This window comes from Sylvia atricapilla, chromosome 6, assembly GCF_009819655.1.
Source record: "Sylvia atricapilla isolate bSylAtr1 chromosome 6, bSylAtr1.pri, whole genome shotgun sequence".
NCBI classification, from domain to species: Eukaryota; Metazoa; Chordata; class Aves; order Passeriformes; family Sylviidae; genus Sylvia; species Sylvia atricapilla.
Genome location: NC_089145.1, coordinates 9,602,011 through 9,628,769, shown reverse-complemented (window position 1 = coordinate 9,628,769; position 26,759 = coordinate 9,602,011). Strand labels below are relative to the sequence as shown.

General features: G+C 47.7%; 2 protein-coding genes across 4 annotated transcripts; one reads left to right on the top strand and one right to left on the bottom strand.

The window, feature by feature from the left end:
* Positions 1-1,270: 1,270 nt before the first annotated feature.
* On the bottom strand, positions 1,271-7,657 carry TMEM80 (transmembrane protein 80). Its single transcript, XM_066320657.1, is given in 6 exon segments — positions 1,271-2,387; positions 3,318-3,410; positions 3,540-3,633; positions 4,828-4,844; positions 7,165-7,194; positions 7,197-7,657. Coding segments are annotated over 6 exon segments (807 nt in total). The 5' UTR covers positions 7,564-7,657; the 3' UTR covers positions 1,271-2,181.
* On the top strand, positions 7,419-26,590 carry DEAF1 (DEAF1 transcription factor). 3 transcript variants are annotated; one of them, XM_066320656.1, is made up of 13 exons: positions 7,419-7,520; positions 8,772-8,869; positions 9,230-9,359; positions 10,201-10,347; positions 11,084-11,223; positions 11,828-11,893; positions 12,836-12,962; positions 14,307-14,435; positions 15,172-15,300; positions 17,054-17,304; positions 23,088-23,153; positions 24,851-24,940; positions 25,908-26,590. In XM_066320656.1, the coding sequence occupies exons 5-13, from the start codon at positions 11,146-11,148 to the stop codon at positions 26,010-26,012; spliced, it is 1,041 nt and encodes a 346-aa protein (XP_066176753.1). In that variant the 5' UTR covers positions 7,419-7,520; positions 8,772-8,869; positions 9,230-9,359; positions 10,201-10,347; positions 11,084-11,145; the 3' UTR covers positions 26,013-26,590. The 3 variants fall into 3 exon arrangements, with proteins under 3 accessions (XP_066176753.1, XP_066176752.1, XP_066176751.1); XM_066320654.1 differs by lacking the exon at positions 7,419-7,520 and adding an exon at positions 7,710-8,001; XM_066320655.1 differs by lacking the exons at positions 7,419-7,520; positions 23,088-23,153 and adding an exon at positions 7,709-8,001.
* Positions 26,591-26,759: the final 169 nt, after the last annotated feature.

Below are 26,759 nucleotides of genomic sequence, written 5' to 3'. Positions count from 1 at the left end.
TTATAATTCATATTTTGTGTTTGTGGTGATCACTCCAAGAAGGTGAAGCACAGAGGCTGTGACTCAGCATTAACCTGTGTGACCCTGTTTGCTGTATCACCTACATTCAGGTTAAAATTCCACTTTACAATATTTCCTTTAGAGCCTGTCATTTTTTCTGTGGGCAGAACAACTTTGTGTAAGACAGGTGCAAACACCAGGAAAAGTTTGTGCTTTTTTTTTTGGGCCCATCCAGGAAGAGTTTTGCTTGTGTGCTTTGATCGTTAATGGGGCAGGGACAGCTCGGTATGTTGGTCACTCCTTGGAACAAGCATGTGATGGCACATTCCATCGTGCCAAGCAAATCTGGGAGGACAAATAGGTGGGGGCTCTATTCAGGCAGATTAAGCACAGAAACATTTGGTCGTTCCGTTTCCTGGGTGCTCCTTAGCCCCAGTTCTGCTGCTGTGATGTTTCTGTGGGAGCAGCAAAGGGCTGGCTGTGCCCTGGCTTAGCAGGACCCATCCAAGGGGATTTGTTGTGCCAGTGGATACTCTGTGAATGTCAGGTGGTGTAATGTGGACAGAACTTGCTGTTACCTGGCCTGGGAGTAGAAAGGTTGGGGTTGGAAGGGACTTTAAAGCTTATCTCCTTCCATCCCCCTTGCCAAAGGTAGGGACACCTTCCACACTATGACCACATTGCTCCAAGCCCCATTCAGCCTGGCTTTGGACACTTCCAGGAATCCAGGGGCAGCCACAGCTTCTCTGGGCAACCTGTGCCAGGGCCTCAGCACCCTCTGAGTCACAAATTTCTTGCTAATATCTCATCCAAACCAATGCTCTTTTGGCTTGACACCACTCCCCCTCGTCCTGTCACTACATGCCCTTGTGAAAGGTCCCTCTCCAGCCTTCTTGTAAGCTCCCTTTAGGTACTGGAATCCTTAAGGTTGAAAAAGCCCTCTATGATGATCAAGTCCAATCACTGAATGACTGAGGGATGAAACTGGGCCCTTCTACAGAACTTGTGTGTCTTTTCTCCCTTTCTACCTGACCAGAAAGCAAAGAAGCAGCATGGCTGAGGTGCCACAGGCTTGCACCTCACAATTTTCAGCCCCTGGTGAATGCAAATTAACTCAGACCTTCTCAGGGCAGGAGAAGGGGCTACACACATCAACAGGATCACGATCAGAAGAGGCTTTCACACACATCCAGATTTGCCCAAGTCTTCCTTTGGGTGACTTAGCTGGATCCCAAGATCTGAACAAGATGCTCTGCACTTCAAACACTCCTTAGATCTAAACCATTGTTTATTTGAGTGAATAAATAAATACAAAAATAGGAAACTCTGAATAGAAAATAGGCTTCTTCAAAAACCCAGGAACTGCCAAAGCTTTCCATTAATACATATTTTTGAGACAGTAAAAAAATCTGCACTTGCACCAGTTAGAAGTTAAAAGACAGGCTTGAATGTAGCAATTTCTGCAAAATAGTAGAAATATGCACATTTAACACCAAATAGAAATTAAACTTCCAACATTCTGTTGGACTTTTAAACAGGACAGAAGGGAGAATGAATGGTGAATGGTTCTGTTCATTTAAAGCCATCCTGTTTAACCAAACATCCCCTCACATAGTGTGTAAGAACCGGCTGCCAAACTTTGTGGCTTGGCTCTCCAGGTACGCACAAAACCCAGTTCCACTCTCCCCCACTGGGATACATCAGGTTCTGCCCTACTAAAGTCAGGGAAATTACCACTGAGGTCTGGAAACAAATGAGAGCAGCAGAGCAGCTGTGCCCTCAAACACGGACGTGTGTGTGTGTGTGGCAAGGCACAAGTGAGCCCTGGCCTGATTCATTTCTGTGTCACTTGGGCTGCATGTTGATGCTGTGCCATGAAAACTCCCACCAAGCCAGCAGTACTGGCTCCTATCCTGTGTTGGGAATTGATATTTAGTACTCATCCCTGGTGAGTGCCACAGTGTTAAGTGTTATGCTGTTCATCCCTTGCCTTAACCCATAAATAAGCAAATGGTGGACAGCATCACACAGCTCCTGAGCAGGACATCTATGTCCCCAAACCTTCTAATTTCAACAGAGAAAAGCTTTACAGGGTTTTTATATCCAAAGGAATTCAACAGTGGAAACGAAGCCCCACTCTTTCAGAGGACTGTGTGGCAGGTGTGTGGGAAGGGGCCAGGCTCAGCTGACAAAGGCAGCGATGGCCGTGACCTTGAGCCCCGACTCGAGCCCGTAGGTCGAGAGCAGCAGCGCGTTGAGGAGCACATCTGCCCACAGCACGTAGGTCTGCCACAGCAGCAGGTACACACACAGCACCACGCTGCCCACCGTGAGCCCCAGGCTCAGCCCCAGCGGCACCTCTGCTTCTGTCAGGTTACCCTTGAAACCTGCAAGGAAACAGAAACCAAAAGTCTGACTTGTTCTGACAACAGCTCAAGAATAGGTAACTCGAGAATATTCCTGCTCAAAAAAGGCCCTGGTTCTGACTTGGCTCTTACTGAGACCTAAGAAAGCTCAAAATACCATTGAAATACCAATAATTGAATCAAGGCTCTGCCAGCGAAAAACAAACCCAACACCAATGGACAATCCATTTCAAAACAAGAAAACTAAGCAAAGTTAATCTAAACTCATCAGTTGACAACCACAGCCAGGGCACCTCTTCTTATCACAGAGAATCACTTCTGAAGCTGCATCTTTCTGAGCTCTCAGCTTCAACCATCAAACTCTCCCTGAGCCCTCCAGCCCCACGCTCAGCATGGTGACCTTGGTGCACTCCTAGAGTCCAACCCTCATTTTCAAGTCTTATTTCCTGCTAATCTATTCCTATTTCAGATGACTGTCACTGTGGAGAAGCTGTCCTTCTCTCTTTCTTGCAGCTTATGTCCAAGCCCAGCTCAGCAGATTTTAGTGTTTACGTTAAACTCTACGTTAGAGTTGAAACCCACTTCTTTATTCATGGATCAGGCTCCAAGCAAATACACAGAGAGCTTTAAGGCAGCGGAATAAATCCAACCCTAATGCTCTCAGATTGATTCAAGGGCCCCATCCTGTATAAATGTCTTGGGAATATTGAGCAGATTTTAACAGTGATTTGGGCTTTTTAAAAATTGGATTTGAAGAAGTTTTAGCAAGCTCTGGACAAGGTCAGGAGACCCTTCCTGCCCTTCTGTCTTAGTGAAAGGAAGGTGTTGGTGCTTGCAGGAGAGAAAGAAAAGGTGTAGGGGTCTCCAAATATCTGCTCAACTGACAGACTCCCTTTCCAAATGATTGATGTTTACAGATTACATTCCAGTTGCACTGATAACATAACCTACCCAAGTATGATCGAGGTACTTCCAGAATGGCCATAATGAAAAGCACAGCAAGGTCAGGAGCCAAAAGATCATCTGGATAACTGAAAACTTGACCTGGAGAATAAACCAGAATAAATAAAGCAGGAAAACACAGCAGGAGTAAATAAAGCAGGAAAACACAGCAGGACAAAACCCAGCTGTGCATCAGCATGGCCTGCTCTGGGGGCAATACCTGCAACTTACTTTTGTAAATAATCATTGCAAGAGTTGCCAAGAAGTAGAAGATGTAATAAATCCCATTTACATAAAGCAGGATCTGTAAGGGAAGTGATGACAGCTGAGAACTGCTGTTAAGGATTTCTCATAGCAATGAGGTGGGATCTGTTCCATAAAATCACCATTTCCCAGTAACCCCAAAATATACTGCACTCTCTCTTTATACTGAATGGTCCAGCTATGCCTGGCCTGTGGGGAGGGTTCAGGAAGGAACTTGAGGCTGCAAACACCACGGCCTGGGATAAAAGCTTGCTGTTTCAGGCTTGGCTTTAGTTCCTTCTTTAAGGAATTTTATTTGGTCTGTAGTGGGGCATCCGTTAGCCTGAGGAAGTGGGGGGGATGCATATGTGCATTGCTCCAGACTGCTTCTACACGTCTTAGTCAGCCTTAAGGAAGTTGACAGAGGGTTGGCAAACTCCATCAAACTTGTGTTTGGAGAAGAGGTGGCTCTGTGCAGCAGCCAGGCCTTGTTTCTGCCCCCAGCATGGAAACAAGCTGGGCTCATACCTGTCTGAGCCCAGCTTTGGGATGCAAATTCCTAAGAAACAGCCTTAATTCACTCCCCTCTCTCCCCCAGCCCTTTTCAAATCCTACAAGTATCTCCAAGCAGGGATTTCATCCTAGGTATCTTTTACAGGAACTGCCCATCCCATTTCTAAACCCACCCACGCGCTGTGGATGGATTCCAGTTCCCACGGCAGCTCATTTTATTAACACAGAACCAGGTTTGGGGGTTTTTCCAGTTGAAGGGAGGTGGAGCAAAAAATTACTAGATAGGTTCTAAGCATGGAAATCTCCAGAGCCAAGGGTGTCTCCTCCTAGGAGGTTACTTGGATCTTGGCAGGAGTAAAGGTGGGGTGACTTACCATGAGAGAAGAGGAACTTACTACTGAGAGCTGCTTTTACTATCCCTTGTCAGCTGTCTGTGAACTGTGATGCAGGGAGTGTGCCCACCAGTGCATAAATCCAATTTTTAACCTCCTTTTCTAAGAAAATGGGTTAAGTCATGACTGCAGAGGGGCTAAAGGGGTTTCAGCAGGAGCCCATCAGGGACAAATCCCAGCTAAACCTGCACAAAATATCTTCCCTTGGAAGCTATGTGATCCTAGTGGTGCTTCCTGTGGATGACAGTGATGAAAATTCAGGAGCACAGACCCAGCACTGTGCAGAGTTACTGGGCAGAAGACAGGAATCCACTCGAGGCAGTCGTCTCCAGGATTCTTGCGTGAAGGGTGCAGTTGTACAGAAAGGATACAATCTCTGATGTTCTTCCTCTCCATGGAGAAAGAGAAAACAAAGAAAGAAAATAAGTCTAAATCCAGAAACATTCTAACAATGGTATCTGTTGTCATAGATACCATTGTTAGATACCTCCCAGAAAGGATGGGAGGAATCTCTTTTTTTATCTTCCAAGAACATTTATTGTTTTCCAGATCATGGATGTCAGGTTTCAAAAATAACCTTTTCAACTAGATGAAACCTCAAATAATTTGGGGAAAACCCCTACTGGGAAAAGCCTCTTTCAGTGAGGAACTTTAGGCTCTTTCAAAGCCAGAAGGAGTGCACAGACATTATCCAGAACTTGTTCATCCTGTCCTTTCCTAGCAGATGATACTTCATCCCCTCTAACTATGCAGGAAGGAGGTGAACATGGGATCCATTTGCTTGTAAATTGTGAGAAAGTCTGTGGAGAACACAGGGCTCCTGGGTTCCTCTAAATACCATCCCTCCAAACCAGTTCCCTTCACCAAGTCATTCCACACCCAACCTCAGTGTGTTCTGATGGCCCACAGAAATCAACCAAGTATTTCCAATGATCCAACCAACACTTTTGTCCTTACTATTTTCTGCAAAAATCACATTAAATTCCTATGCAACATCATGGCACTGACCTACTAAAGCACTGCTTGAGTTCAACATTAATATTTTTTGGCCTCTCTCAGACACACGAGGAATTGCATACTTGGGATTTCTGTTCCTGGGAGAGTAAAACCTGTGAAAGGCCATTTCAACTGTTTCCTCAGGGACAGCTTGTCATTGGCATAATGCCATCCTCATCCCTGGATTCCTGAGGTAAATGTCCTCTTCACGTCAGTGTTTTATGTGTTTAGGTCCAAATTAATTCCCCTTCATTCCAGGCAGCTAATTAAGGTGTCCAGTTTGGGAACACAGTGGGAACAGGCACATGATTTTAGGTGATTCATGTGTCCATGATCTGAAATGTTTCCTGAACCTGATCCTCTCCTGCCATCTCTCTGTAGGGACTGGGGGCTCCCAACACTCATCCTGTCACTTAGGAGTGACAGGACAAGGGGCAATGGCTCTGATATTGGGAAGAAATCCTTCACTGTGAGGGTGCTGAGGCCCTGGCACAGGGAGCCCAGAAAATCTGTGAATGCCCCATCCCTGGCAGTGTTCCAGGCCAGGCTGGACGGGGCTTGGACCAACCTGGGATAAGGCTGAAGGTGTCCCTGCCCATGGCAGGGGGTGGGACTGAATGAGCTTCAAGGTCTCTTCCAACCCAAACCATTCCAGGATTACATGTTCAATATCCGAATCAATATCCAATATCCCAAACTGCAGCTACACCACTGATAGTCAGAGTCTTGGAATTCCCACAGGGAACTCGGAATGAATTCCCTCAGGGCAGTACCCCAACTTTATATTGCAACTCTTCTTTCCTTAATCCTTTCCTAGGAGAGGGCAGTGAGCCTCCTGCAGCTGTTCCAAGCCGGCATGGCAAACCACCGTTCCTGAGGATGTGCTGCCTCCCTCAGAGCGACCGGGACATTTCACAGGGATAAACCCTGAAATGCCACAGCACACCTGGCAGAGGCACTCTGAGTCAAGAGGGATTATTACACCACCTGAATGTTTAATTTCAGTGCTTTACCCAACAAAATCTTGGTTATCTATTTCAGGCTGGTGCTGATTTTAGAGTGAGTGACAATGTGAATGGAGCTGAGCTGGAACATGGCCCATTTTGTAACAAAATGGTTTAATTTTTAGCATAAAACTGTATTAAAGGCAGCAGCTGTGGTTGACATCACCCAGATGCATGCTTCTAAAGATGCACATTCATGCACCTCATTGCACAGACTTGGGATTAGGATTTTTTTTTTTTTTTTACGAATTCGGCAAAAATTTTCTCAACCATCTTTTCTACCCAGGGCAGAAATTTACAGTTTTGGGAGAAAACTTTGACCTCTGTGAAAGACTTGAAAATTAATGATTTTGACCACATTAAGGATGATATTTTTTTTCCCCCCTCTGAATCCCAGCAGTTCCTAAATTGAAGTAAAGATGTGGATTTTCACGAGGCTCCTTGGCGGCCTCAGGAAAGCGTCTTTCCCGGGGTCAAGGTGCTCCTCAGCCCGCGCCAAGCTCCTGCTCACGGTGCCACCGGGATCTGCCTCAGCGTGTCGGGGTTGTCGCGATATGCCAACGGGGCTGGGCTCGACCTCGGCCCCGCCTCGTTCTAGTCGTGTCCCCCCGCGAGAGGTCACCTCTAGCACGGTGGGAAACAGCTTCTCCGGTGCCCCGGAAAGGGCTGTCGTGTCGGTTGTCGTGTCGCTATCGTGACACCGCTCACCTCGGCTCGGCGTCGCCATCTTGACGCCCCGCCCGCCGGTCCTCCGCCGTCCCGGCAGCCCGCGCGCGGCCATTCACCCCGCCCACCCGCCTTCGGGCGCGATCGGAACGTTCGGCCCGGTTCGGTCGCTTTCGGGCAGATTCGGGCGCTGCCCGTTCGGGCGTCTCCGTTCGGGCTGGCGAGCGGAGCTCGGGTCCGATCGGAGAGGACTCGGCACACATCGGCCCTCCTCGCTACCGTCTTCGGCAGGGATCGGAAACTACTCGAGCGCGCTCGGGACTGTTCGCCTCGCCAGGCCGCACCGCTCGGGGGCTCGGCCGCGTTCGGGCGGGCTCGGGTCTCACCCGATCCGTCAGGTACCGCTTCGGGCCGCGCCGCGCGGGCTCGGCCGCGCCCCATTGGCCAGCCGGCAGGGAGCGCGCGCGCCGGCCGCCTTCGCACGGGCCCCGAGCGGCTCGGGCCGCTTCGGGCCTCATCGGCAGTCGATCGGAAGGCTCCGAATACGCTCGTCAGCGCTCGGGCAGGCTCGGCGCCGCTCGGCTCGCCGCCCCCCCCCGCCCCCAGGACCCCCCTCAGGCGCGCCCGGGGGGGCGGCGGGGCGGGCTCGGTCACCCCCGGCCCCGCGCATGGAGCACAGCAAGAGCGACCCGGCCGCCGGACAGCTCAGCGTGCCCGCGGGACCCGGGCAGCAGCAGAAGCCACCGCAGGCAGCGCAGGGGGAGGCGGTGCCCGAGGAGGAGGCGGTAACGGTGATGGCGGCAGATGCCGAGCACATCGAGATGGGAGCGCCGCCAATGCCGAGCGCCGACGAGGCCGCCGCTGCCGCTGCCTTCGCAGGTCAGGGCGGGCAGCGCTCCCTCGGCCCGCCCGGGGCTCCCCCAGCCCGGGCTCTGGCCCCCGAGGCTCGGACTGGCACAGCGAGCTCCCTCAGGGAGCGCTCCCACCCCCTCACGGAATCCGACACTCCGCCCCTTCACACACAGTAAAGAGCGGGAGCCGCCCCGTGCACCTGAGTCACGGCCCCGCGTCCCCAGAGGCCGGCGGCCCGCGTTGCGCAGCGGGGTCGTGCCGCCGGGCTGCGGTGCCACAGAGTCCACGGCCCTCCGCCCCAGCGCCTGTTGTTCTCTCACCCTCACCCCACATGGAAACCCAGAGATTCGAGCCAGGCCGAGCTGCACACCACAGAAACGCTGGGCTGTAAATTTGGGCAGTTCTTAACTAGAAGTGAACAAGACATGGCACCATGGGACTTGATACATGACGGAGGCAGAGTCTGTTCAGTTTATCCTGATGTTTGCCAGTCACCCCTATTTAAGTAAAAGCACCACAGCTCAGAGTATTCCTAGTACAGATGCAATACTTTATTTTTTCCTTCGTTCATCACATGCTGATAGCGACTGCCCTGGTTTCAAGGAGGTTAAAGCCTCTTAAACCCAAAGATTAATAGAAATCAGAATGATTGTGTTCATAACAACTTAAAAGTGCCATGAAAAATAAAACTAATTTTGAATAGGAAGGAAAAATGAACTTTTTTTGTTGTTGTTCAGCTGTTCATGAGGCTCTCTGCATGCAGCAGAACATTAAATTAACCCTCTTTTACATTCCAGAAGTCACCACAGTGACAGTAGCCAACGTGGGGGCCTCTGCAGACAATGTTTTCACCACATCTGTGGCCAATGCAGCTTCAATTTCAGGACACGTGTTGGTAAGTCTGTCCTGCCCTCATTTGAGGGCATTTGACAAACTTTCTCAGTGTAAATGAAGAGCTCTAGTAAGGTCAAAGGGTTGTTTTCATTGTAATATCTAGACTTTAAGCCACAAACGGTTTAGGTGGGGGACATACAGGGGTTTCACTCCCGTCCTTTTTACCTTCCCACCCCACATACTCACTCTGTGACAGAAGTGGTGGCCTGGAACATGAAATCTTCAAATTTGCTTGTCTGAAAACTCAAAAGTTAACCTAATAAATGCCATACTGATTAGAGGTTTCAGGTACCAGTGGGCTACTGAAATCAATCTGTGTTGAAGTGTTTTAATCAATTTAAACTCTTTATTTCTTCTGTAGTCTGGGAGAACAGCCCTCCAAATTGGGGACAGCTTGAACCCTGAAAAAGCCACTCTGATAGTGGTGCACACGGATGGCAGCATTGTGGAGACCACCGGGATCAAGGGGCCTTCGGCACCTCTCACACCAGGTATTAGACAGTCTGCTTGTGGTGGGTCACTCTCCCAGAGGGATAGCTTCTTCTCCAGTCTACTTGTCTTTCTGGAACCTAAAAATAGGTGCATAATTTTATAAGGATGGTTTGCCCTCTCTTAAAACCATAAAGTTGTTCAGGTTGGAAAAGACCTTTAAGATACCAAGTCCTTACACAGTATTTTGTGTATTCCTTGGGAATGAAAGAAGGCTTATTATTTTTAATTTTTTTTCCTGTCAGAAATGTGGTTTATTTTCTCTTTCCTTGCCATAACCCTGGCAAAGAAGCTGCTTGAAAAACTTGCCCTGCTACTGGGCTTTCTACACCCATCGCACTCCCAGGGCACATGGATCATTTTAACATGGTTAATAAAAATCCGAGTCTCCCAGTTGTGCTCGTGTTCCTTCCCGAGGTTCTGGAACACATTTTCATGTCCATTCAGGCCGTTGGCTGTGATATTTTGGCGTCTGTGGTTTTGTTCAGGGCTGCCTGGCAATTTCCTTGCTGCCCACGAGATGGCAGAGCAAACCTTCAGTGCTCTAACACTCCCCACAGGATGGGCTCTGGGAAGGGGAATCTCCAGTCAGCTCCTTACTTACACCCTGGCTTGCAGGTGCAAGGATCAGGTTACAATCTCAGCGTTTATTCCCTGTTAGAGCCTGTTTCCTCAGGTGTTCTCTGCTTAATTATCAGTGTATGAATGAACTTCTCAGTTGATTCAGGCGGAGTTTTTTGTGCTGCTCCAGTCAACCCCTTGGCATATCACCCATCTGAGCATGGGATGGAACACCACTCTGCCTTTTGGTTGCTGTCACCTTTCTTTTCTCTTTTCTCCAAGGACCACAGTCTCCTCCTACCCCTCTGACAGCCGTCCAGGGGAAAAGTGGAACCAAGTACAACTGGGACCCGTCTGTGTACGAGAATGAGCTCCCGGTGCGGTGTCGGAATATCAGTGGCATTCTGTACAAGAACAGGCTGGGCTCAGGTAACTGCCACCCGGGCCAAGGGTGTTCTTAAGGGCTGATCCTGAGAGAAAAAAAGCCCAAGAGAGTTTCCAAGCCAGCCCAGAGCCTTTTGATTTTATTGTTCGCTTTTGTTTTGCTTTTTTTTTCAGAGGCTTTTAAACTGTTTGCTTAAACCTGCAAATATCCAGGCTGCCATGCAGTGAGTCTCCTCAGTAATAGGCCATCTCCTCTAATGATTTTTTGTCTCATGAGTAGACTTGTATTTTTGCCAAGCTCTGAAGAAGCCCTGCTGGAATGCAAGTAGAGAGTTTGTCTCTTCATGGGGCTCCTGGGCTCCTCCTTTTGTCTTTTATCCCTGTGGGGAAGCAGCAACCTGGCTGCCCAGTGCAGAGCTTGCTTCGTGGGCAGAAAGTTTTCTTCAACACAAAAATGATCAGAAATTAAAGTGCAAATCAAGATAATACTTAAATTAGTAGTTCTTATCCAATAAAGACTTTCCTTCCTTGTGGAGGAGTAATTCTAATAGTCTTTTGAGACCCAGAGTTGGAGCTCTGACCATGCCCAGTCATTGTCACAGCCATGATAATAAATGGACATAGTTACCCCAGAGCAATGGTAAGCAGCCAATGGGCATATTCAGTGGTTCTAACATATTAATTGCTATTTTGTCCATCAATTTCCATATTTTCATCTTTAGAGAAGTGACACAAAGATCCTTAACCTAGGCTAAGAGTGTATTTTGGTGCTTTACTTCAGGAGGCCGTGGCAGGTGCATTAAGCAAGGGGACAACTGGTACAGCCCCACAGAGTTTGAAGCCATGGCGGGGCGAGCCAGCAGCAAGGACTGGAAGAGGAGCATCCGCTATGCCGGGCGGCCCCTGCAGTGCCTAATCCACGTAAGGTTATGTTTGCTCCCTTCTTTCTGCAGGAAGGGGCAGCTGGAGCCTGGTGCTGATGGCACCAGGAGCAGCACTTGGTTTGGTTGAGAGTCAGTGACATAGGGGAATTGTTTTTGATGTGTCTCAAATGGCACCCTGGGAATCTTGTTTATACTGGAAAGAGTTTCTGCGGCCTTGAGCTGTGCCACAGGAATTGAGCTCTCATCCATGATACTGTAATTCAGTAACCTGAACTTCATCAATGTCCTTGCCTGCCACATATTTTTCACTTTCACCATTCATTATTTGGGTCCTTTATTTGAGTCCCCTGGAGAACTTGGCATTGCTACTAGGCTGACAGTCAATTTCTGTTTGGGCAGAAATCAAGTCTCAAATTCATATATCCTGGCCTTTGGATATGGAAAAAGTTTGATTTTCCTTTTCTTCCCTCTGACTCTCACCCCATTGCTCTGGTGTGGGGAATTGGCTTCTGTGTTACTGTACAGAATCCAGGAGGGAATGGGTACCACTCTGGGAGCCATCCACAGTTTTTAACAGGATCAAAGTGTGCTCTGGGTGATTTTGGTGACTCTCATGCTGAAGTGATCACTTCTGATTCCAGGATGGGATTTTAAATCCCCACGCTGCCTCGTGTACTTGTGCCGCTTGCTGTGACGACATGACACTGGTGAGTGGGAGGTTTTACATCCATTACTTTATGAACTAATGATTCTTGTTGGACAAATTAACTGGTGAAGCTGCCACAGCCCTTGGGTGAGCAGGTCATGAGTGTCCTGGGAATTGAGTGCCCTGACACATGAGTGTTCAGGGGCAAGTGCTATGTCCCTGCCTCATGGAGAAAGGACATAAGGCACTGCTGGCATTACTGCAGAACAGCCACAGTAAAACTAGATAATACTTGCTGGTTTTTTCTTTTTTTTTTTTTTTTTTTTTTTTTTTTTTCTCCTTTTCTAATTAATATATTTATACACAATACCTTTTGGGGATGGCAATGCTAGTCATGATTTTTGACTCAAATTTCTCAATGTTTTGAGTTGAGAAAATATTTTTGTAAAGAAGTAACATCATAATCTTACAATGGATCAATATTTTAATTTCAAAACTGCTTGGCATTTCTGGTTAGTTGATTTGGGGTTTGATTTTTCGCTAGTTTGTTTCAAAAATGAGGTTTAAGTCCTGAAGCAGAAGCAGAAGACTTTAGCTTGACCTGGTTCTTTTCCTTTCTTTTCTGCTATGAACTGTCTGATGTGCTTGTTTTCTAGCCTGGAACTTCTTCCTCTCTTCTCCTCCCTCTTTTCCTTCTTTTATTCCACCACCTTGGCCAGCAGCTGATTTTCTACTCCAGTTCTACTCCTTAAATAATAGTGGGAAGAGGTTGAATTTGTGCCTCTTCAGGGAGCTGAGTTTAACTTTTTTATTTTCAAAGTTCTTTTTGTTTGGAAAACTTCTAAGTGCTTTGGTCTATTGTTGCAAACCCCACATCATCCATGAGGATCAGTGCTGCTGTTCCTGGAAAGATGAGAGTAAACTCCAAGTCTCCAAAGAGGTGCCTCAGCTAATGCCTTTTCCTTTTTTCTTTTCATTTCCTTCCTGGTGCTTTTCTACCCAGAGTGGCCCTATCCGACTCTTTGTGCCGTATAAAAGGCGGAAAAAAGAAAATGAAATACCCGCAACTCCAGTGAAGAAGAATTGCTCCAAAAACATCACTCTGCTTCCAGCCACTGCTGCAACTACATGTGGGTTCTTTTCTCCTGGTAAAAATAGCTTCCTTTCTTTGGAGATTTGCCCTGCTTGGTGTTTTATGTTTGTTTATGGCCCCTTGGAATTGTCCAGCTGAGAAGAATGTCCCTTTTTTTTTGTCACATTCTTTTCATTGGATGGTCTTATTGACTCAGTGTCACTTCCTATTTTATAGAAAGTGGCACAGTGTTGCCACATCTGGACACAAGTTGAATAGGAAAATGTGTAGCTCTAGACCTCCAGGAGACCTCAGGTTTAAGCATCATGACATCCTTGTGCTCTGAACAGTAGGTTTCATATTTTGTGCTGAGAGATGTTTAGATTATGTCCTATGCCTGGAAGTCTACAAGGCCGGATTGGATGGGGCTTGGAGCAACCTGGTTTAGTGGAAAGTGCCCTTGCCCCTGGCAGGGAAGTGGAAGGAGATGACCTTAAGGTCCCTTCCAAGGCCAGGCATTTCAGGATTCTGTGGTTATAGTCTATGATTGTATTGCCTCCTGTACCAGCTCTCAGTGGGGGGAGAATTGTGGGGTCCTGGCTTGGACCCATAGTGGATTTCAGGCAGATTTTTTGCAAATAACAACTGAGAAATTTCCTGTTGGAATTAGGTTTTGAGGGGAAATGGCCCCTCTCTGCTCTGCCAAAGATCCCCATTCCATCCCCTGAGCTTAGAAGCTGGAGTAAGATTTGTGCTATTCCTTGCAATGCATAGAAAAAAAGTCTGGAAGCAGCTGGAATGAAACCCTCAGCCTGAAAGTTGTTAATGAAGGAGGCAGAAGGTGATGCTTTGATCTGTACATCCCTCTCCAGCATTCAGCTTTGTCAGTTACTGGTTTGATTGGCAAATGATCTGTGTGAGAACAAGAATTAATTTGCAAGCTGATCCAGCTCACACATCCTCAGTCACATCCGTGTGTCCTCCTGCTCTTGGCACACTGGCATCATCTGCATGGTAACAGTACAAAGTGAGTCGAGGAGGAAGCAACAGAAATCTAAAAAAAGAAAAAAAAAATAAGATCATCAGCAACAGGAGGAGGAGAAACACACAAGGATTCTGCAAAGGCAAAGTTTTATGGTTTTGGTTATTTAGTCCCCAGATAGGTTTAATCTGTTTTGGTTTGTTATCAGTGAGATGCTGTGAGGCTGCTTGTTCTCTCATGCTGGCATTGGAAGAGGGAGCTTCTTGTTTTGGTGGCCACATACTTCACCAGCCAGGAATTTGTAGCTACAGTATTTTAAAATTTAATGGTGGTGCAGCACAGGGATATCAAGAGCTTGACAGGCATGTCCTCCGTGCTGAGTGTTTATCATGAAAGTTAATTAATATTTAATGTTTCCAGTCACCGTGACTCCCTCTGGACAGATCACAACCTCCGGGGCACTGACCTTCGACCGGGCGTCCACCGTGGAGGCCACGGCCATCATCTCAGAGAGCCCAGCACAGGGGGATGTGTTCACTGGAGCCACTGGTAAGAGCTCAGGTGTCTCCTAGAGAGACACCTCCACAGCTCTGGGGAGGAGGAAAAGAGGTTTGGATGCCCACTGCTGTAGGAAGGAACATTTTGAATGCAACACAAAGGATTTATTTCTCAAGGGAGACTCTGCATAAGGCACTGTCCTTCCTGTGAAATCATTGCAGCAGTTTGAAATCTTAGCAGTTGCACCCAAGGAGAAGCTTTGCCCAGGTGTGGCAGCTGCTGATGTTCACCTCTGCTGAGTTCCTGGCATTTATGTTCATCTCTATAATATTTTTTTTTTCTCCGGAGTTAACCTAAAATACTACCAAAAAAAACCCTGAGTTATGTGAGGGTTGAAACGGAGTGAAAAATGCCAGGATAAATCAAACAAAATATAAATGCAAGACATACATTTCAGTTCTTTCAGTGTGAGTCATGCTTTGGCTTGTGAGCTCTCCTGGGGGGATGATCCTGCTCCGAAAACCAGAGTTTGGAGCCTTGTGATGATTGTGAATATTTCAATGTGTGGGATGGAACCAAGGAACCTGTGGCTCTAAAGGTGACAGCTGAGTGGGATGGAGCCAGGACCAGGATTGCTTGCTTGCTGTGCAAGATGATGCTGGTGTTTCACATTTCAAACCTTTGGGAATTACCACAGAGCAAAGGAATTTGTATAAAATGTGAAAAAATAGGGATGAATGCAGCATAAGGTGTGTTAGTGATTCCCAAGGCCCTTGTTCTCCTGCAGTTCAGGACACCAACGTCCAGCAGCCTTGCCGGGTGTCTCATCCAGAGCCTCACTATCCCAGTTACCAGGACAACTGCCAGATCTCGCCTTTCCCTGAGGCTGCACTGCCAACATCTCATCCCAAAATCGGTATGTTTGCTCTCACTGTGCTTCAAGAACTTCCTCCCATCTTTCTCAGCAAAGGTAAAGATAGGACAGAAAATCAAACTTTGCTGTATTTTGCTTATAAGTTCTGCAGATACTAAGATTTGGAAAAGCAGGTTTCCCCTCTGTGGGAAGTTTTTACTCTTTATTGAGAACTTTGATTTGTTGATTCTGCCAGAGGTGGCTGCTGTGATTCTGCATCATGAGTTGTCTTGCATTCCCTGCAAGTTCTTGCTTCCAGACTTTTGTCCTCTTTGGGCATTCTGGCTGAACATTTATTTAGTGTTCGATCTGAGGAGAACAAACCCTGTTAAAATCATGTCATAGAAGCTTTTCTAGACATCCTCACATGGCTTTATGACGCCAAGGTGTGTCCTGGGGGTGCTTTTGGGCAGGTTTGGTGTCAGTTTTCAGTTCCCCCTGTATGACCTTTATTTATTTATTTGGAGCAGCACAGGATGTTCCTGGTCTCCAGAGTCAGATCTTCTTGTGTTTAAGACTTAGTCAGGTCTTGGTGTTACTAATTAAACATTGATTGTTTTTTCACCAGTGAATACTTTCCCTTGCCTGATGTGCTTGTGCCAAAATGAGGAATAGGAAGTAATTCCTGTTTGATATCTTATCAAATGTCATGCAGGGATAAATATTGTGCTGGAAATGGAGAGTGGGAAAGGCTCTTGTGCAAACAGACACTGATAAAAAGACCAGTTTATCTTGTACTCATATCTAAGCGCAAATAGTTCCACACCACTTGTGTGCAAATTCATTAAAATTACTGTTTTAATTAAGGGTGTTTTGAGGTAAGAAGTCTGCACAACCCTGAAGCTGGTGGTACCTTCTTTTTACTAGTAAAGATTTCAGTGAGGAATATCGAGGTCAGTGTTGGTAGATGTGAATGTCTTGGACTGAATTTTATGGCAGATGGTGAGTATTTATAGAGTTATATTTTGGAAAAGTAAAGCCAGATAATATTTCTTCCTGGAATGTTACCTAAGCTGAGCTTACACAGTGTATGGTGGAGTTCCTGGGTCTGGATTTAATTTCATCATACCCTGATCTCCCAGTGTACATGCAAACCCTAATGTGAAAAGTAGCTGGTTCAGTGACACAGTAACTGCTGGGTTATTAATGGGCTTCCCAACCCATGGTTTTGAGAAGTCTATCTGTGGAATACACTCACTTGGATGTAATGGTGACTGTCTGGGGTTAAGTCCAGTGTCTGGCCAGGGTTATGTAAAGGTCAGAATTCAGGAAGCACAGAGGGTGTGGTGTGGATCAGTACCTGAGTTTTGTGGTTGCAACCTGAGATTTGACATCTGGGTAGGAACATCAGGATGTTTCTGTAAAATACTGGGTCACTGAGTGATTTACTCTAACCTTACCTAGCCATGGGTGATGGAAATGTTGGCAGTGGTGGAAATGCTGCTTTCACTGCATCATGGTGCTTCTCCACAGCAGTGCTGGGAGATGTTAAACTCTTCCCAGGGTCAAGGGAGGTGTTCTTTTCCTGTGGGCTTGAGAGTGCCCATGGGCTTGTTCTGCACAGACATGCACTTGGTGTTGCAGAAGGAATGATCTGTTTAACGAAAACAGACTGGAAATTCTGCAAACCATATTTTAGAAAAGAAGCGAAACAGCACAGAAAAAACCCAAAACCCACCACCACACCCCCCACCCCACTTTATGGAAATGAAACACCCTAACTGTCTATATATTCTCTTCTGTTCTTTATGTCCAGTGTTGACCTCTCTGCCTGCCCTGGCAGTGCCCCCTGCAACGCCCACCAAAGCCATGTCGCCATCCGTGGTGAACGGGCTGGAGGTGACGGAGCAGCGCAGCTGGCTCTACCTGGAGGAGATGGTCAATTCCCTGCTCAGCACTGCACAGCAGCTGAAGACTCTGATTGAGCAGGCCAAGCAGGCCAGCTCCTCCTTCCGTGAGGCCGCTGTCACACAGGCCAAGATCCAGGCTGATGTGGAGAGGAAAGAGGTAACAGTGCCACACATGCTGAGGGGGCTCAGCCATGGGCACCTTTGGGGCTGAGTGGTGAGCAGAGTAGTTCCTGGCTGCAGCAGTGATACTGGAAATTGTTTCTCCAAGCCTTGAAAGCACTGTTAGCAAGAGAAATCTTCCCAAGTTATTTGTATTATGGGGGAAGGAATAAAGTGTTCTGGGATTCCAGGAGCTGTGGGCAGCAGGGTGGTTGTACTGTCTGGTGTCGTGATCCTGAGCTCTCCCATCAGCTGTCCATAAATCTGTGGGATGTGGGCACTGAGTCCTCGTCTGAGAAAGCTGGTGAGTGTTCAGCAGTGCAGTGGCTGCTGTCAGGTGAGCCGGGCTGTTGGAGCCTTTCAACGGGATATGTGGAACAGCTTATCCCGGAGTTTATGAGGAAGTGTTCTGTCCCAGTGTAAAAGAGGGAGTTGCAGAGGTTTCTTTTGGATGGATTTCTCAGACAAAAATAAAGCACAAATGCGACAATATTTTATCTGAATATAAAAAAGGGTAAGTGTCCTACTGAAGAGAGATATAAAAGAGAGCACAGAGGAGAAAAAAGAAACGGAGAAAGAAACAGAAGACAGGGACAGCGTTACCACAAGAACGCCGGCGCTCTGTCAGCGCCTACTCAGCAGGCGGAGCGTGCGAGTTGCAAGCCGCGGCTTTTGTGAGTGGCTGGGCGCAAAATTCAAACGGCGGCGGCCGCGGGCTCGTGGTGTGTGCAGGCGGCAGCTGCGGCTTGTCTGGGTGCAGGCGGTGACAGGCTGGTCGCCACGGGCTAGTGCTGTGGCGGGTTGGGGCGGGCAGCGCAGAAACACGGTGCCGGCGGCGCTCGCGGCTGGGAAACACGGTGGAGGCAGCTGGCTGCGGCGCTCCCTCCCGGCGGGGAGGCGGCGGAGCACGAGGTCGTCGCGGCAATGAGCTGGCTCGTGGAAACAGTGAAGCAGGGCAAAACAGGTAGGGGCAGGGCAGCAGGACCATAGGGAGGAAAAGGTGAGGGGTGGGGGTGGAAGTGGAAGAAGGGTCAAGGTGACTCTCCGAGCGAGCCCCTGATTCCTCCAAGAAACTCAAAGCAAAACAGCTCGCCGTTTTTCGTAGTTAGCTGCTTTTATGTGCCAAGGCTTCTTCCACAGCCGCGTTTCCCGGGCATCTTATGTGGGCTTCCGGGCATTTGCGCCACTGGGAAGTGGGGCGGGTCGCTCACAGCCTGAGCATGGAGGCTTTTTCTGCCCTGATTGGCTGCCAGGTGAAGCCTTCCCGGGAACGAGGTTGCCGGTACATGTACAGCCCTTACAGGAATCCTTCACGTCATGTATAACATACCTTGAGGCATAAATAAAAATCAGATTGATCCTTCTCGGGAAGATAAGCAGTAAAGTTTAGAGGTGTCTGTCTGAGAACTTTGCAAGCAAAGCTGACTGACACAAGTCCTGTGGTAGCCTTGGCAGGCTGCCTGGCCTCACAGGAGCCCTGACTAGTTCCCATCATCTCTCTCTTGTGGACAGGGATTATCCACAAGAGATAATCCTGGGACAAGGACTGCCCTCCCGGTTCTTTTTCTCTGTAACTGATGCACGGTAGGGATCTTGGATCCTTCTGACCGCCAACTCATGCATGCGCCCAAGTTTGGCTCCATACTGAGTGTGCTCTCCCTCTCCCACAGATCCACAGCAGCTGGACTGGGGAGAGAGAGCTGGGGGGGCACTGTTGGAACTGGTGTCACCGTTGGTAGCTGCTGAGCTCCCTTCCCAAACACCACATTCCTGCTGGTGCCATCAGCATCCGCTTTCCACTGAATCCACAGGCACAAGTGTGGAAGAGAGGTGTGGGAACACTTTGCTGGAAGCTGAGGAGCCCTAGGACAGTCCTTGCAGCTTCTTTGATACTCTTTGCCAGGTTGGCTCTGCTGAACTCTCCCATACGCTGCATCCTTGATGTGCAGGTGTGTGTTATGTTGGAAGTCTAATCCTTCCTCCTGCAGAGCAGGTGCCAGTGCTGCTGCCCAGGTTTGGGCTGGCTACTGCTGGAAAGCTGCATAGAGTGTGGGACACTGAAACATTGGAAACTTTGGCCCAGTTCAGAGATAAACATCTGCTTTTGTTAAACTTCAGTCTGCTCTTTTTCCAGTCTATGTGCATCTTCCCTTCTGTTTATCCTCACAGTGGTTTCTGGAATGTTTGTTCAGTCCCTTCTCCACACCCTCTGATGCAAAACTAGCTCTCTTTGATGTTCTTCTAGTTACTTCTTGTCCTGGGAATGGGAGTTAAAATCCCTCCTGTGTATGAATGAAAGCTGACTTGACATAGGAAGGATGAGCATGTGATTGTTTCCATAGAATACCACTTTCCCAGGACCTACTGCATCCCCATTTACACCACTTTTGTCTCACCACTCTCAGTGAGTAATGGGGACCTCCACACTTGTGCACTGCAGTGAAACCACATGCTCATGGTGGTATTTTTTATCATCCAGACAATTCTAAGCTGTGCTGCTACTGGAACCATCCAGGCAGTATGACAAGTAGCTATCTCTGAATTAATTCCTGCTTGTGAATTCCGTATTTGGACAAATTACACTAAAGGTCAAAGAATTGGCTCTCTGCTTTTGCGTTGGTCAAAGGGCCTTCCCCATTTTCCTAGTGGTTTGTAAGATGAATCTCTTTCCCACTCTGAGTATGTGTGTGATCCCATGGCTTTTTGGGCAGTTAAGGCATATGAGGGGCAGATAGAGGTGTCTTCCTGCCCTTCAGGTAGGGGATTTTTTCTGGACCGGTTTAATACAAAGGAAATTGGTGCTTAATCACCACGTTTTTCCCTTGATAGAACTTAGAAGGGTGAGCAAACAGGGGGAGCCTTTCCTGGTGGTGTCGTGTCAGAGCTGCAGAGTGAGGCCAGGCCTCAGATGGGATGATAACAGAGCTGCAGAGTCAGCTCTTCCTGGAAGAATAATATAGTACAGAGCAGTATTGTAGAGATCTGATAGAAACAGGCTGGTTCCCAACTGGATACACACACTTAGGTGCAAACTGTTGGAGTGCCTCTGTAACAAGAACTGGGACTGCATCTTTGTTGTATGTTACGCATCACTCACTACAGCGTGGTTCGCTATTATATTTATTATTTAATGAGCTTTGGAGTAACTAAATATCACAAATGAGCTGTGCTGCTGCCATAGGTTGTAGGTTGCCTTAGGTTTAACAGCAGGAGCTGTGCTCTGTGCTGAGCCATGTCAGTGCCTGTGGGACTCACACAGCCCTGAAGTGTGTCTGACGTGAGGGGTGTGCACTCTGCCTCCCTACTCGTATGATCTCAGCCCTGTGTCGGGGGCTGGGGACATCCTTACCCCTTCTGAAGGAACTGTTCCAAGTGCTGGAGCTAAAGGCTTCACCAGCAGGGAAGTTTTTTAGCACATAATTTAGTATTTGGGCAGTTCTGACCTGCACTCCGTTGCTCTCTTTGTACTTCTTAATTTCTGTAAATTTGTTTAAGTGTCATGGTTTGTTGGGCAAATTTCAAGACTGAGGATCTCCTTCAAATTTTATTTCCATCTTTCCCATAAGTAATTTTGATGCCCCTGGGCAGGTCTTTGGCTTCACTGTGCTTCAGATGAAAATAACACTTCTTCCCAGAAAGCTCATGGGCAAGTTTGCAAAGTCTTAGGATCCGCTGAGTAAGGTAACATTTGTGTTACTTAGAAGTCCTGGAGTATGATATCCCAAAAGAAAAGCAAACCATGAGCCTCCAGCTCCATGTCTATATGAACTTCCAAAATGCATCATGGTATTGCAAAAAATGGAATTATGGAGACATTTATAAGGTTTTCCTGAATTGCAGCATTTTGTGTGGGATTAATTAAGTACAGCTGCTCTGATGGAATTTCATGTGGCTGTTAAACAGTTCTTGAGTATCATTAGTAATTAGGTTGTGGCTGAGTATCTGATCCCTTGGTTAATATCTCCATGTTGGTTTTACTGCATTTTTTTGTAAGGGAAAGACATTTAGGAATTGAGAGTGAGTGGGGTAACAAAGGCTCTGTGTCTCTTGAAATAGATATTTGACATTTGCAGGTCAGGCCCAAAATGAAGAGATTAAAGGCACGACTGACGTGTTGGTGTGCTTGGGCAATGTAATTTTTTTGAGTGTGCATTAATCCATTGTTTATATCAGATAAACTTTAGGATGGGGATATTACACATACCAAATTCTGTGCCAGAATTGCTGGGGGATGATAAAGAGATTCAGGAAATGTGTTAAATGGATTTTCTGTAGACGTTGAAAAGAATCAGTGTTGAAATCCCACAAATGTTTTAATTGGAATAGAGGAATTCCTCTATAAAGTAGGAATGCTTTACAGAGGGCTCTGTAAAGCAGGAGAAGCCCTGCTCATTTGAAAGCAAGGTAGAAAATAAAATCAGCAAACAGCTGTGGTATCTGAATGCTTTTTTAGAACGATTAAACCAGTTCAGGTCTGGAGAGTATGAAATTAATCTAAAAAGGGTTGGACAGTTAAGAAATGTGTCTCTGGTCAGCAAACAGTGGCTTGTGTATGCCAAACTAGCAGTGATACTCCTGGGAATTGAAGGGTTTTGGATTTTGTGGAGCTGTTTCCGTGAGAGATCTGAATGTGTCTGGCTTGTTCCTCTCTCTTACCACACCTTTTCCCTCTCCATGGTTTGTGCATGGCTGGAATTGCCTTGTCAAATAGGGCAAAACCAAATGACACCCCTGGCAGGCCACAGCAAGAGGTTTCTCTGCCTCTGCCTCCATCAGCCTGGAGTTTTTAAACTTAATTTCTGTCATGGTAATATCAAGGTTTTGAAGGTTGTAGTTTCACAGGAAAATAAATACTGTGCTCTCAGGTCATACACTTGTAAATTAAGCCTTTAATCTCATGTGTTGAGTCAACTCCTGGATGAACCTGCTTGGCCTGGCAGAAGGGGTTCAGCTTTTATTGGACTTTTTAATTGTTCCAAATACATTTAAGTCAGGATTGGCACATAATTAATTTGGGATTGGGTTTGTATATCATTGGTTTGGGACTCCTGTCCCCCATTGCTGATCATGTTGCTGCTGCAACAGGTACAGCAGCACGTGGTTGGGCTTGAACTGGTTTGAAGTGATTCTGCCAGGCAGCCAAAGCAGGCTGTGATCCAGAGGAGTGATGGAGTCACAACTTGTTCTACATCCCTCTCACTCTCCTATTTCAAGGAGCAGTAATTGATTATAGTTAGTGCTGCTCTTAAAGTCTAAGGTGTGTTAATTTTGTTCAGGCTTTTTTTCCCCCGATCCTTTTTGTTGGGCTGTACCTTCCCTCCAGACTCCTTTGCCTCTTAGTGGATTAGGATCACCGGACTTGACCCAAAATTTTGCCCTGGATTGTGCCACTTGGCCCTGTTACCTTGGCATTTTTCTCATGTTTCCTGTGCTAATTTCCTAGTTCCTATGTGTGTGGAGATTGCAGTTAAATCCCCCATTTTAAAGACAAGTGTGTGGCTGGAGGAAGTGGTGAACTGGGCTTGGAGGAAATGCTGCACTGAACTGGCAGTTTGTCACCTCAGGCCTTTTTCTCCCAGGCTTTTTGCCTGTCTCAACATCAGGTGACAGCGTCCCTCTCCTAGAAGGGAGGAGTGAGGGGCCACCCTGTCCTCTTGCAACTGCAGTATGAGGCTGGGAAGACACAGCTCAGCATGGGGATCCTCTATCCTAGTGCCCTTTCCAAACCCTCACATCATGCTCCAGCTGGGAAATGACATCTCTGCTGTGTTTGCCTTGCAGCAATACCAGAGCCAGTTATTCCAACAAACAGAGGATGTGGATGGAAAGACAGAAATAATCATCAAGGTAGGCTAGGGATGTCTCATGTTGTGAAGCGCCTTTTGGTCTTCGTCTCATTCCATTTAAAGACACAGAGGTTTTGTCATTGCTTTGGAATCCTGTGCTCTGTGTTTGGCCTCCTGGCAAGGGATCTGAGCCCTTCCTAGTAGAGCCAGTGTTCCAAGCAGTGTCTCCCCTTTCCCAAGCATTCCAGTTTTTGTGCTCCTTCACTGTCACCTGGTCAGGTTCATCAGTCTCCCTCACCTCTGAGTGGTGGTGCTGCAGCTCTGGCGAGTGGCTGTCACAGAGCTGTGATAGGAAGAGAACCCACTTTCCTTCTGTCCTGTGAGCTGGTTTTCATATCTCCACAATTTCCTCTGGCTTTTGGAATGGAGGTTAGTTCTGGTCCCATGACTGAAGCCCTTAGAGCTGTGTTGGTCGGTTCTCTTTCACATCTCCAGGTACAACCATGCCCCATGTATGTCCCATGATTTGTAACCATGTACAGGTTACAAACAGCTCCAGTCAAGCATCCCCTCAGGGCAGGCTTTGCAAGTCCCAAATCAAAGCTTTAAGCCATTTTTGGTGTCCTAAATCCCCAGCTGCACATCAGGAGCACAAACACAGTTCAGTCTCACCAGCTGTATACTGCAGGTACCTGGAAAGGTGTGAGAGGGGGTGTTAATCAGAGCACTGATTTTTGGGGTGGTTGTGCTCAAAGAGAGAAGGAGCCTGGAGGAACTGAAGAGCCCACGGTACTTTCACAGCCCAGCAACGCTTCCTGTCACTGCTGCTGACGTGCTAATGATTTGTCAGGAGTTTAATGAGCTGGAAGTGGAATGCTCTGTGAAGTGCTTATTTTGGTGGCAGTTCAATGATGTTTCCACCTAAATATACAGGTTATGTTAATTGATGTCACCAAGATAAGATGAAAGCGATAGACACAAAAGCATCCCTTAAAAAGTAGGTGTGATTTTTCACCTATGTATCCTATCTCGCCTTGCTTCTGGATTTGAATCTTGCTCCCATTAGAGCCTTCTTAATTTGCCTTCTCTTTCCCTCTTGGTGCACTCCCTATGTAGTCATGACTGGGAAAGGACCAAGGAACGTATCTCATAGAAGATCCCTTTTTCTTCTCTAAAACTAGGGGAAAATACCTGAAGGATCCCATCCGTATTCTTGGTCTGTTGCCCTTCCTCAGACCTTCTCTTAGACATACACAGGGTTATGAACCAAACAAAACCACCAATGAAATCTGCCTTTAAACCTTTAAATTTGGGATAAACTCAGAGCTTGTGTGTCTGCAACCTGTGCACAGCCTGACATGTCTGGGTGGGATACACTTGACTCCTGTAGTTACCTGACTGTGGATACCTGACCTATCTGGAGGGAGGTTTCCCTGGAGTGGTAGGGATGAATTTCCATGACCACTCAGTGTCCACACACAGTTTTGGAGGCCTTCTTGTCCAACAGAAAGAAAAACAGAGGTGCATTTCATTTTCCAAAGTCATCACTGCTAAGAGAGTAAGGGGAGTGAGTCTCTGAGGGTGTATCCAGAGGCCCCTGGGCCTGTTTGTCGTGGGTTTGTGTCCTGAGGGTATTTTGGGAGACGGGAGCTTTCCCACCACTGTGGCATTCCAGATCATCACAGCACCTCTGTTGCACCTCAGTGACACCCCTGGTTTGTCTCTGTGTGACATGTCCCTCTCCATCGCCTCCCACAGCAATCCTGCGTCAACTGCGGACGAGAGGCCACCAACGAGTGCACAGGATGCCACAAAGTCAACTACTGCTCCACCTTCTGCCAGCGGAAGGTATCCACCTGCCTGTGACTTGGGATTTCAGTTCCCTGGAGAGGGCTGTGTGACCCTGGGGACAGCCAGGCTGTTCAGACTGTCACCTGGTGGGTGTCAGCACGGAGGGAGGAATGGGCAGCAGAGCCAGGCAGTCACAGCAGAACCTTGAGTGGGTCAAACACTCCAAACTCACCCTGCCAGTGGGAGCACCAGCAAGGCTGTAGTGATGGGGCAGGTCTGCCAAATCAGGACAGGGTTAAAAGGGTAGAGAAGGTCCCCAGGTTTGCACACACCTTCCCAAAAGTGATCCACAATATCCAAGAAACACTAGAAATGAAGCATGGACACCTAACTGGGAACTGTGGGGAGCTGGGAGCACTTTTACAGCTCCTTCCTGCTGCTTCCTGGTGAGCTTCCTTCCTTCCCTGCTGCTCCTGCCATGGCACTGAGGACATAGTTCTCCTTTCTATTATTTGTGATGCTGCAGATGATACACTAGGAGAATTTTGCACATGGGAGGTGGGAACAGGTGTGGCCTTGGCCCCTGATTGGAGAGGATGGTTCAGTTTAGCCAGTCACAGCTCTGCTGGGTGGCCAGGTTCAGGCTGAGTCAGCTGTCCTGAATTCAGTCAGTTCCATGAGGAATATGTTCTGTCATAGCTGAGCTAAGATCCCGGCTCAGCACTGTCCCTCGGGAGCGCTCAGTGTCGAGAGCTGCCTTTCAGGAGAGGCTTTAAGTTAAGTTTCTGACTCAGTTTTAGTAAATTTTCCACCTGACTGACACTGATATCCTGGATTGTGGTGTGTGTGGAGATGGCAGCATTCTGCTTAGTCCATTTCCACCTCTTATCCAGGATCCAGTGCATGGCTCCTTTGCCCTCCATCATTGGTCTGCTTTGTGGAGAGAGAGTGTTTCTCACACAGTGAGGGCCCTTCTCCAGGGCCTGTTCTGCTCACAGCCTTTCCTTCTGCTCTCTCCTGGCAGGACTGGAAGGACCACCAGCATATCTGTGGCCAGTCAGCCACGGTGACGGTGCAAGGGGATGAGGTGCACGTCCCGGACAATGTCATGGAGAAGGTCACCGTGTGAGCGCTGTACCTCCGCAGCCATTCATGGAACGCGGGGCCGGCTGGATCGGCGACCGGCGGGAACGGTCTGTCCTGTGCCAACAGCACTCTCCTCACTAGCAGACTCATTTTTCATTGACTTTTTGATACTGTGACAGCGTTTGTCTATTCCAAATCCCCTTCCAAAGCTTTGGATAATACAGAGACTGTGTAAACCTCATGTGGAACCTTCTCCCTTCTGTCCCAGCCCTGACTGGCTTTGGGAGGCTTTGCCTTTACCTGACTGGATCCTCCACCATGTGGATTACAGCAGTCTCCTCATCTCTCTTGAGATGGATCTAAAGCAGGTGCTGCAAGGAGATCTGCCAGTGCTTCCTCCTACCAGGGCCTCCCTATCTCTCCTTAGAGAAGAGAAACAAATCTTTGGTTTACTTAATCGCCTTGACAAAGTCGGTACAAGTTCTTAGTTTAGCATTGAAACAATTTTTGTTTTCCTGTGTTCCCTCTGTGCTGGGCAAATCTGGAACACATTGGAGCTTCTCCACTTCAATATAATTGAAAAATAACTTGTTGTTAAATAAAATGCGATGGAAGCACAAACGTGCCCAGTGGTTCCCCTTAATTCCCAGGCCAGCACTTTGCAGTACAGGTAACTGCACAGGTGAGTGCACCAACAGGTACACATGTGTCTGTACTCCCTGTCTACCTGGGGGGTTGTTTTCTCCACAGGGAAGCACAGCTTCATTCCATGGAGTGCCTGGAATGTCAC